This window comes from Nerophis ophidion, linkage group LG18 (assembly GCF_033978795.1).
Source record: "Nerophis ophidion isolate RoL-2023_Sa linkage group LG18, RoL_Noph_v1.0, whole genome shotgun sequence".
Taxonomy (NCBI): Eukaryota; Metazoa; Chordata; class Actinopteri; order Syngnathiformes; family Syngnathidae; genus Nerophis; species Nerophis ophidion.
This window is the reverse complement of record NC_084628.1, coordinates 19,408,410-19,420,866: the sequence shown is the minus strand read 5'-3', so window position 1 is coordinate 19,420,866 and position 12,457 is coordinate 19,408,410. Positions and strand designations below refer to the sequence as shown.

Sequence of the window (12,457 nt, the reverse complement as noted above, 5' to 3'; positions counted from 1 at the left end):
AAGGAGAGACAAGAGTGAGAAAAGCCTGAACTGTAACGCCCTCAGCTTAAATCAATTGCATGAGAACCTATACGTTAAACTCATGATATAGCCATCCTCTACATCGCACATAGACAAACCCACGATATATCGAGTATACTAGATATATCGTCCAGCCCTAATAAGAAACAAAATAAAGTGTTAACACAGCAGGTACGCAGAATCGGGTCATAGCACCACTAACTATTTGGATTAAATTGTGCAAAGGCACCCATCTTTCGCGAAAACCTGAATACGATTTTGTCATGTTTTGTGATCATTTTTTGTTTAGTTGTGTTGTTACTTCAAGACTCCATTAGGTCCTGTTTTTTCACTCCCTTGTTTTGTTTCCATGACAACTCATTGGTTTCACCTGTACTCATTTGGACTCACACACCTATGTTAATCATGTCACTATTATTTAAGCTTGTAGTTGCCAGGCAGTCGGCCTGGCGTCATTGTTGTTGCTCCATGCTCTGTTCACTGGTTACGTATTGTTCTGCTCATTTACTTCCAAGAGGGTTTTCTTTATTCATGTCACGTTTAGCTAGTCTTTTGTTTCCTATCCATAGTTTTGCCTTTGTGATAGTTTTTTTTTTTTTTTTAGCCAAGTTTGTTCTCCGCCTTGTGCGGGCCTTTAGATTGCCCTTTTTTTTAAATAGATTAATTAAAATATGTCTTTACCTTCACGCCATGTCCCGTCACCTTCCTTTGCATTCCGGGAAAACCAACCGCGCCATAGTCTACGTTTTGACGGATTTTGGATTATTCTGCTTAAAAAACAGCAATCAATTCACAACTAATTTGCCTACTTAACTACTATAATTAAAAGCTAAAATGTAAGGAATCCTCTGATTGGGAATCACATTCATTCAAACCTTTCTGAGCCAGGGAAAGGTCCATTTGTCATGACATTGTATAATATCACAAATAATAATATCCAGGATATTATTATCATACATGCATACAAATGGTAGCTTCTCTGTTTCACGGGTCAACCAAGCGTACCATGTCTCTAATTGTAGGAGGTAGTGAAACGTGTTTTTCTTGTGTTTCAATTTATTTAGTCCCTGAAGTGACCAAGGTGACGAGGGTCATCTCACAGGAGCCTTCCATCACCCATGTGACCAGGGTCATTGAAAGTGACCCCAGCTTCACTAAAGTGACTAGAGTTGTGTCGGGTAAGTAGTCCAAATGGAAGGAAGACTAACTTAAATGTAGTTGTTTGGTAAGTCCAAATGGAAGGAAGACTAACCTAGCAAATGTAGTTGCTTGGTACAGTTCCCCAATATTGTAGTCTGTCCACTCATTGCATACTGTGTCCATACTGGGCTGCAAATAATGACATTTTAGTCGACTAGTCATCAACTGTCTTGACGATTATTTAACTAATCGGATTATGAATCATAAAACAATTTAGTGGCTGTAGTTCAGCCATCTGTTTTTCAATTACAATTAAAATATTTTAGGCACGCGCTATTTAATAAAGATGAATAATGCATATTAATTTATACTATAACTATGCTGCTCGTTAGGCTGTTACAAAGACAAAAATAAGGCTTCACTCCAATTATTGCATTCTGCTATAGATTAACTGAAAGTTATGGGGTTTTATTAAATATTCAAGAACTTTTAGAAATGGGATAAAGAATAAGTTAGTGCTGTACAATATGGACAAAATATATATCCTGAGATAGGTAATTTCATATCCCAATATCCCATTCTTAAAGAACCTAATCTTGATCCGGTGGAGCCTATAAATTACCGGCCCATATCAATACTTCCCTTTATGTCAGAAATCATTTTGAAAAAGTAGCTAACCAGCTAACCTCATTTCATTTTTGGAACAGCATGTTTTTAACGATAAATACTTGTTATGCCCCTACTCTTCGGGACGCAGCCTCCGGACTTCAGGCCAGGGTCTTCCAAAGATCCCGAAAACTTGCTTTAAAACCCGTGGAGACCTGGCATTCCAGGCTATATCTCCCAGACTCTGGAACAATTAGTACCGGTCCCTCCATGATTTTGACTGTTGAAACGTTTAAGAAACATTTGAAAACTTCTCTTTTTAATATGATGTTGTCCCTGTTGTTTTAATTTAATTGTTGTTTTTCTTTACTATGTTTTGTACAGCGCTTTGTGATTTTATTTATGAAAAGTGCTTTATAAATAAAATGTGCTTACTTACTTACTTATAATAACGAAGTATATCACAATATAGTATTTTTCCTTGTTTGCAGAACATCACTTTTAATACTATTGTTGTTTCCAGGTCCTCAATACTCAGTCAGCAGTGGCACCGTCAACGTCGGCCTTGACGGTCAGTCAAAATATTTTACAGCACGTTGAACATTTTAGAACGTTATAAAGTGAAGCCGCCGAGGCCAATCAACGAAAATGAATATGTAAATGCATCTTTCCTTTCTCTTTTAGGGTCTAATTTGGCAGAAATTTCCACCCTCGAAACAAATCCAAATTTTGACAACGATCGGCTCGTCAAAATGATCAGAGGTGAGTTTTTGAGCCAATAGGTCGTGTGTTTGACCATTGCTGTGTGTTAAGTGTGACCTGATGACGATTGCTTGCCTTCATAGAGAGTGGTTCAAGGAGAACCCCTCCCCGAAGAGTTTTAGGTAAAGAACGATTGTGACAGAATGCTGCAAAAATGCATTTATTGCAAGCTTGCCATCTTATTATACATTGATGGTTAATACCTGCATTAAAACCCTGTCAGTCAATGTTTGTGGCTTGTGAGGATCAGTGCCTACATGTGTGCTTATGCTGCATTCCAAAACGCTGGGAGGTCGGAAATTTTAGACTGCCGTGCAGGAAAAATGTGTTCAGAAGGCCAAGATGCAGTAGCCTGACAAGATAACATAATAACAATGGCAGCGTTCAGAGAGACATATTTGTTGTGCTATCCATTTAACTGACTGTTAGCATTACAAATACTGCGTAATAACATTACAGTATTAAAAGTTACTGTACCACTGATAGTCACACACACACACACACACACACAAAATAGGTGTGGTGAAATTAGCCTCGGCATTTGACCCATCCCCTTATTCCAACCCCTGGGAGGTGAGGGGAGCGGTGAGCAGCAGCGGTGGCCGCGCTCGGGAATCACTTAGGTGATTTAACCCCCAATTCCAACCTTTGATGCTGAGTGCCAAGCAGGTACTCGGGCGGGGCTTGAACTCACGACCTACCGATCTCACGACGGACACTCTAACCACAAGGTCATTGAGCAGGTTTATCTGTGCTTTAGGTCATTTACAACAGTGGTTCTCAACCTTTTTTCAGTGATGTACCCCCTGTGAACGTTTTTTTTTTAATTCAAGTACACCCTAATCAGAGCTAAGCATTTTTGGTTGAAAAAAAGAGATAAAGAGATAAGATACAGCACTATGTCATCAGTTTCTGATTTATTAAATTGTATAACACTGCAAAATATTGGTCATTTGTAGAGATCTTTCCTGAACTATTTGGAAAAAAAGATATAAAAATAACTAAAAACTTGTTGAAAAATAAAGAAGTGATTCAATTATAAATAAAGATTTCTACACATAGAAGTAATCATCAACTTAAAGTGCCCTCTTTGGGGATTTTAATAGAGATCTATCTGGATTCATGAACTTAATTCTAAACATTTCTTCACAAAAAAAAATAAATCTTTAACATCAATATTTATGGAACAAGTCCACAAAAAAAATCTAGCTGTCAACACTGAATATTGCATTGTTGCATTTCTTTTCACAGTTTATGAACATACATTCATATTTGATTGAATTGTTGGTCTTTTTAGAATATTTTCAAAAAATCTCACGTACCCCTTGGCATACCTTCAAGTACCCCCAAGGGTATGCGTACCCCCATTTGAGAACCACTGATTTAGAATAAGAAACGCTGGGTATGTCGTCTGGACTGACCCACAAAACAAAAACTAACATCTTACATTCGTCAGCTATGTTGTTTGTTTACGAAAACAAGTCATATCCAAGAGGCCTATTTCCGACTTCCCAACAGGCAGCAAGATGCTGAATGCATTATTTTCTTGCTGAGGGTTATCTGAAGTTTTCGGTTTTAGTGGTGAAAATAATTTACATATTCCAGCGTGTGCCGCCGCAACATGTCCCGTTCAGACAATAGTCTCCAGTTTCCATTGGCAAAGGGTGTTAAAAAAAAAAAAATGTTTGGTTTGAGGGACCTGATCACCGTCCCAACCTTGCCTCCTCTTGCAGACTTCTCACAGCTGCTGAAAGATAGCGACAAATATTTTTACCATGTGAATTTATAAGTCATTCGGCTTGAAAGGACAATCCTGAAGAATCCTGCCAAAAAGCTTGGCCTAATGATGGAGAGAGTCTGGAAATGAGTGAGCAGCAATCTGTGAGGTAACTGAAAGGAATAGTGCAGCACCTCAGAAGCTTAAGCAACAGATTTAATACAATTTATAAATTGCATTCCATTGTTCACAGAGTGCCTGTGTCCCTCAGTTTTATAGGACACCCAAATTTAAGACCCATAATACAATGGTAAAAGACCAAGAATTGGATTTTCTACAGCTATAACTTTATTCAGGGATTAAGGTTGAAGAAGAACTGCACTTTTTGGGGGGAATTGTGCCTATTGTTCACAATCCTTATCAGAGAAAAGAAGACAAAAGGTTTTTGTTTTTTTTTGTTTGCATTCTAACTTGGAAAAATCGTCTCGTTCGAGTTGGCTAGCAATGCAGTTAATGGGAGCAATCAGTTCTACCTCTAAATCATTTTGAAAATGCATCCAAAAAAAACGCCAACAATACTTCCTTTACGTTATGTAATCTGCATAAAAAACTTTTTGTTGCTGGAAATTGGAAGTGTGCAGCTATGGAAACGGAAATAAATGCGCCGAGGAAAGTTCAAGTTAAAGTACCAATGATTGTCTCACACACACACATACACACACTAGGTGTGGTGAAATTTGTCCTCAGCATTTGACATATCTCCTTGTTCACCCCCTGGGAGGTGAGGGGAGCTGTGGGCACCAGCGGTGGCCACTCCCGGGAATCATTTTTGGTGATTTAACTCTCAATTCTAACTGTTGATGCTAAGTACCAAGCAGGGAGGTAATGCGTCCCGTTTTTATAGTCTTTGGTATGACTCGGCCGAGGTTTGAACTCACAACCTACCGATCTCAGGGCTATATAACCACTAGGCCACTAAGTAAAAATGGACTAAGCGTTAAATAAACATTCAGACACTGTTTTTTTATGTGATTATAATTAAAAATTATTAATTTTAATTGTAATGAATTAAAACAGTACATTAACTTGGTATTTTTTTCAAATTTTTGTTGAAATTGTGTGATTTATTTATGTTAAGGAACATTTAAAAGCATTGATAACAATTTTATTAATTCATAATTCATTCATTTTAGGCCACGACAACACTAAAAAAGCCTGCAAAACCCTTGAGGGACAGATTAGGGACATATTTTGTCTTCATTTTTACTTTTTGTAGGCTCTATAAAGCTTTACAAGTTGCAGATACTATATTTTCCGGATGATAAGCCTTTTGATTGAAGCTTTTATTAGTAGATTGCACAGTCCAGTATACATTCCGCACAATGGTAACACCAGAAAAAGTTTTTCATATATTATTCCGCACCAGACTACAAGCTGCAGATGTATAAGGTACATCGTGAAATTAGATATTTACATAGAATATTTGGGAAATATTTATTTACACTTTGAGTTTGAACAGTTTCTTAAAGTGGATCATTTTAGTACATTGCTTAATCTATTCCATGATTTTGCCATTAGCATAGAAAAATCAATAGAATAGCCACATCTTTGTATAAGATGCAGGGTACAAAGCTTGGGAAAAAGATAGCGGATTATAGTGTGGGAAATATGGGTTTGGTTGGTCGATGAAAAATTATGCAAAACTAAGTAAAATACCTGCAGCAATGTTTAAAAATAAATCATAACTCTCAGCAAGAAATAGTAATTCCATCATTAAAAGGTGATTGCGTTTTGCTTTTTAATTGGTTGCTGCCATGCTTGCTGCTGCACCTGAATGCTAAACTGACTAATACTGTAGCATCGTCTGCTAAGTTTGGAGACATCTGAACACTTGCTTTGCTAAACATGCTATTTGTTGGTTTGGAAGCACTGATGCGCTTCAGAACAGTCCAGTCTCAATCTATCTTTTTCTTTCTCTCCCAAGCTGGCAGCAGGCGAAGAGGAAGGGACTGAGGCCGGACTAAAGTGACCGGCATTAAGGCAGCGAGACAGCGAACCACAGGTTGAAACTCGTGTGCCAACTCAGGGTGGACGCACTTTAAACGTCCATCAAGATCAAAGCTGTTCTCGTAAAAAAAATAACGGTACCTTGAATGCATATTCAGTTTAAGAGTGTTTTTTTGGGTTGAGCAAATGTACATAAAAAGAACAATTTGGAGATACTTAAATACAAGACATCAGGGGTATCTATTAAACTTTTTTGGGGGATTCTACACTTTTTTCTATTGCTATGCAAGAGCTAAAGCCATAAAACGTAAGTAAAAGATTTTGTAAATCCGAGCATGGTAAAGAAGTAGTAAAATGTCTTATCTTGTCTGGCTTCTTTAAGTTGTTAAAAGTCTCTCACTTCCACCCATATATCCATCTAAAGGTTTCCTGCTTTCTTTTCCCCAAAACATTTTCCAATAAAGTGCATTCTTTGATATAAATGTGCCACTTTTTGAAAAAGACACCTGACAACGACGGCCTGGCAGTATTGCTGAGGTCCTTAAAAGGTTTTCAAGAGATTTGCAAAAGGTCTCGCATATCTAGGATGGAGTCTTAATGATGTCTCTTTTATATATTTACAAGTGTTTCCAAGTACAAATGTTTAATCAAGTGGAATTCTTCTTCAGTTGGCCATGTCAGAATAATTCATAGCAGCTCCAGAATCTGGCTGTCGACTCTGGAAAACCGCTGAGGAAGCGCTTTTAGATACAAAAAAAAGTGTTTAATTTGTATCCAAATGTTTAGAACCAGAGCTAGGAGGTCTGCGGGCTCTGAGAATGTTTTGGATCAAACAATTTACGGCTGTTAAGTTCCGTCTGAAGGGAGAAACTGTTGTAATTGTTAATTGTCAGATACATAGTTAGTGAAATAGAGATAGAATAGAATAGAATGCAGTTTATTGTCACTATACACAGGTACAATGAGATTAAAAGCAACTACAGTATCAGTGCGACAGTCTATAAATATGCAAAACATAGGAAGGAAAGAAAATAAAAATAGTGCAAAAGGAGGTAAGGTGCACAATCCGGTCCTGAGAACTAATGTTCTGAATGACAGCACGGTGGGGCTGGGGTTAGTGCGTCTGGGGTTAGTGCGTCTGCCTCACAATACGAAGGTCCTGAGTAGTCCTGGGTTCAATACCGGGCTCGGGATCTTTCTGTGTGCAGTTTGCATGTTCTACCCGTGACTGCGTGCGTTCCCTCCGAGTGCTCCGGCTTCCTCCCACCCCCAAAGACATGCGCCTGGGGATTGGTTGATTGGCAACACTTAAAGGGGAACATTATCACCGGACCTATGTAAGCATCAATATACACCTTGATGTTGCAGAAAAAAGACCATATGTTTTTTTAACCGATTCCCGAACACTAAAAGGGTGAATTTGGCGATTTAAACGCCTTTCAATTGATAGCCTGTCGAGCGATGACCTTTCACCCGTGACGTCACAACATGAAGCAATCCGCCATTTTCTCAATCTTATTACACGCACCAAGTCAAATCAGCTCTGTTATTTTCCGTTTTTTCGACTGTTTTCCCGTACCTTGGAGACATCATGCCTCGTCGGTGTTTTGTCGGAGGGTGTAACAACACGAACAGAGACGGATTCAAGTTGCACCATAGGTCAAAAGATGCGAAAGTCCCTCGTTTGTTCCGCACACTTTACCGACGACAACTATGCTACGACAGAGATGGCAAGAATGTGTGGATATCCTGCGACACTCAAAGCAGATGCATTTCCAACGATAAAGTCAACGAAATCACAAATGTGAGTTTTGTTGGTGTTATTGACTTATGTGGTGTGTGCTAATCAGACATTTGGTCACGGCATGACTGCAAGCTAATTGATGCTATCATGCTATTTAGGCTAGCTGTATGTACATATTGCATCATTATGCCTCATTTGTAGCTATATTTGCATCCAGCCTTTCCCTCCACCCACATTTAATGCCAAACACAAACCAATCGTTGGTTAGAAGGCGATCGTCGAATTCGTCCTCCCTTCCTCCCGTGTCGCTGTCTGTCGTGATATGGCTCAATAGCTTAAGTTTCTTCTTCAATTTTGTTTTCGCTACCTGCCTCCACACTCCAACCATCCGTTTCAATACATGTGTAATCTGTTGAATCGCTTGCGCCACTGAAATCCGAGTCTGAATCCAAGCTACTATGCTATACCTTTCTGTGCTATCCGCCATGTTTGATTCTGGTGGCTTCATGCTGTGACGTCACAGGATAATGGACTGGTGGATATAACGACGGTTAAAATCAGGCATTTTGAAGCCGTTTTTCGGGAAATTGCGTGATGGGTAAAATTTTGAGAAAATCTTCGAAAAATAAAATAAGCCACTGGGAACTGATTTTTATTGGTTTTAACCCTTCAGAAATTGTGATAATGTTCCCCTTTAATTGGCCCCAGTGTGTGAATGTGAGTGTGAATGTTGTCTGTCTGTGTTGGCCCTGTGATGAGGTGGCGCCTTCTGCCCAAATGCGCTGAAATAATTCCAGCGACCCCAAAAGGGACAAGCGGTAGAAAATGGATGGATGGATACCATATACATACTGTTTGATTGATTGATTGAAACTTTTATTAGTAGATTGCACAGTACTTGTGTAATCAGGTGGGAACTTGTCCAGGGTGTATACCGCCTTCCGCCCGATTGTAGCTGAGATAGGCACCAGCGCCCTCCGCGACCCCAAAGGGAATAAGCGGTAGAAATGGATGGATGGATGCCCAGGACAGTGCATGTACAACTGACCAATAAATGGTAACACCCGAATAAGTTTTTCAACTTGTTTAAGTCAGGGCCCACATTAATCAATTCATGCTACGTATACAGAAGCATTCAGACTGTGGGTGGAAAGTAAAAATTGCACACAGAGAGGTGATCAATTATAAAATCAGTGCCTATGAAAGTTCACCGTGGTTATGGCTCCAGCTCCAGCACCCCCCGCGACCCCAAAAGGGACAAGCGGTAGAAAATAGATGGATGGACACTTGTATAAGATAACTAATGGAAGCTAATAGACTACAACAATATTCGCTGTCGCCTGCATTTGCGTGTGCATAAACCCAACCAACAGTTAGTAATAATGGCTGAGGGAACATGTCATGTTTTAATGACAGCGGTCGGAGAACTAAGCCTTGTGGGACACCACAGCGTAACGTTCCAGTGCTATACAACTACACACATCAGTCTCTTCCAAACCAAAACCGTTTCTGTATTCTTACATACTCGGACAAAAAAATCCAACATCAAAAAGTTTGTAGTTCCCTCTGATTTGATCTCATTCCTCTCACCTACTGCCACAACTGTTAACACATTGGTTCGGCGGTAACACAACCTGCACAGTCATGGAGCACGCACCTGCAACCTGATCGCGAGCAAACATGGGAAATGACCTCAACCCCCTCATGCTCCATCAATCATCGCTTAACATGATGCTTTAAACGCGTCTTGGCAACGGGGGTGCAATGGAAAGCCAGCTAGGATCTCTGTTAAGGAAATCCCAGATAGATTAAAGACTGCATCGCACTTGCACACAATGTACAGTACACGCCATTTACATATTTATACCACTTCATGCTACATAACACCATTCAAAAATACGTACATTTTTTGTACAGCGCCAGTGAATTCATCAGCAGCACATATCCAACATGGAGGATTGAAAAAACATCTGCTGGAGGACTCAATTGCTTTTCCATTTGGCTTTTTTTAAGTCCTTTTTCTACACAACTCAGCACTATTACTCCAATCAATGATTTAGTCAGGGATTCAGGTTTCTGTTGATGTGGCCCCGTGAATGTGGTCCCGTCCTTAAGTGAAACCAGGCCGGGCCAGCGACACATTTACTGGCGTTTCAAACTGAAGGAATTACTCTTCCCAATAAATTGTCATTATTAATTAGTAAAACAAGAATATATGACTGCACTGTTGAAATTGGCTTCTGTTGGACAGTAGAGATGAGGAAAGGTTATAAATGGCGCACATCCGTCACACAAGGCTTTTTTGCTCATTGTGAATGGCAAGAGTACAAAGCATAGGCCCCGAGATATTTTTCTGCCAGTGGGTGCTCGGACGGGCGGTAAATCTGATGCTACTTTTCTGAGGTTGTGTACACTAAACCGGATAACCCCTTAAACAAATAATTATTTAGACTAAGCCCACGTTTCAGCCACATTAAACTCGTTTAAGGTTCCCCTCCTCTGACAATTTTTTACACTGTTAAGTGTTTCTTGAATCTCCGGCCCTTAGCTTTGTATGGACTCATCGATCGTTTACAAACTGAGTTCAGAGAGGAAGTGACGCCAGAAACATTGCGCCCCACGCAGTCAGAAGGAACTTCTTAAAAAAGCGGTTTCATAACTCGGAGGTAACCACTGGAAATATGGAGGCGAGTCATCCAGACATGCCCGTGTTTCTTCTTCCGTCTGTACAGACTTTTGTGGAAATCACACATGAATACCTTTAGAGAAAGCGATTGCAGCTATTTGGGATACAACACTTCTCAGACCGCAAGAGAACTTTCGAATGTCCAGGTCAGCTGTGATTCTACTTATCGAATGCCCTTGTTTTTTCTTCCGTCTGTACAGACGTTTGTGGAAATCACACATTAATACCTTTAGAGAAAGCGATTGTAGCTATTTGGGATACAACACTTCTCAGACCGCAAGAGAACTTTCGAATGTCCAGGTCAGCTGTGATTTTAACTTATCGAAAAACTTTGTCCATTTGTTGAAGGAGAGTCAACGAGAATGCGGGCTCCCGTTGATGTGATTAAAAAATGTAGCGTGTGCTTTGTATTACATGGCCGTCGAGGGAAGACTACAGAAAACGGTTTATGCTTTTGGAGTGGCAAAGCAGACTGTATCAAGTTATTGCCCGCCATGTATGTCGCGGACTAAACTTCTAGGTCCAGAGTATATAATGTCAGCAAAAACAAATGGGCAATGAAGGTGAAGGCAAACGAGTGAGGAGTGTCCTGACCAGATATCTAGATTCCTAGTTTGATTGATGCAAAATGTTCTTTATCAGATTGTTTACTATGACATGTCCATTAAAGATTTGATTCATTTATGATGGCTCAGGTGTGATTCACTACAATAGAGCCAACACAGCACACTGGATTCCAGTTAATTAAATTACCACAACAATGGATATTGTTCAGATAAATTACACTTAAGAACTAGCACACAAAGCAACACTGGAGGTGACTATGACATGCGCATTTTTTCGGATTGTAAATCACTCCGGATTATACATCGCACCGGCCGAAAATGCATAATAAAGAAGGGAAAAAACATATATAAGTCGCACTGGAGTATAAATCGCATTTTGGGGGGTAAATTTATTTCATAAAAATCCAACACCAAGAATAGACATTTGAAAGGCAATTTAAAATAAATAAAGAATAGTGAACAACAGGCTGAATAAGTGTACGTTATATGATGCATAAATAACCAACTGAGAAGGTGCCTGGTATGTTAACGTAACATATTATGGTAAGAGTCATTCAAATAACTATAACATATAGAAGATGCTATACGTTTACCAAACAATCGGTTACTCCTAATCGATAAATCCGATGAAATCTTCTTCCTCGATGTCGCTTCTAAACAACTCTGCCAACTCCAAAGGTATGCGCCGCTTCTTCTTGTCGTTTTCTGCTGCATATTTCACTATGTCCAGCTTGTAATCTGCAGTACATGATTTCCTTTTTGGTGCCATTTTTGTTCAGCCCTTCTCAGTTTTTATAAATTACCGCCAACGATTAAATGACTTATTAACCCTCCCCCGCCGAATTATTATTGGTTGACGTGTATGTGACGATGGCTGACGTGTCTGACATTTTCTTCGTCTCTTCTGCGAATGAGATGAATAATATTATTTGATATTTTACGGTAATGTGTTAATAATTTCACACATAAGTCACCCCGGAGTATATGTCGCACCCCCGACCAAACTATGAAAAAACCTGCAACTTATAGTACGAAAAATACGGTACTAGGTGGCGTTGCGCCGGCGGACGGAGGTGGGTAGGGGGTCTTAAACGACCATCGTGTGTGTGTGTGTGTGTGTTTGGACACGGATAACCTTAACCGGTTTAGTGTAGAAGGGGCCTGAGTATGCACGTTTTTTGCTTGGTGGTGAGAAAGAATTTGCCATC

At 39.7% G+C, this 12,457-nt stretch overlaps 1 protein-coding gene across 3 annotated transcripts in view; it reads left to right on the top strand.

The window, feature by feature from the left end:
• The window catches only part of postnb (periostin, osteoblast specific factor b), a 46,384-nt gene extending 39,649 nt beyond the window's left edge, over positions 1-6,735 (top strand). For 2 of the 3 annotated variants that reach the window (XM_061877485.1, XM_061877484.1), the window contains 5 exons: positions 1,086-1,199; positions 2,291-2,338; positions 2,452-2,529; positions 2,613-2,651; positions 6,231-6,735. In XM_061877485.1, the coding sequence (XP_061733469.1) occupies positions 1,086-1,199; positions 2,291-2,338; positions 2,452-2,529; positions 2,613-2,651; positions 6,231-6,259 (308 nt within the window). In that variant the 3' untranslated portion in view covers positions 6,260-6,735. The remainder of the gene's footprint in view (positions 1-1,085; positions 1,200-2,290; positions 2,339-2,451; positions 2,530-2,612; positions 2,652-6,230) is intronic. The other variant, XM_061877486.1, reaches the window with a different exon arrangement.
• The last annotated feature ends 5,722 nt before the right edge of the window (positions 6,736-12,457 follow it).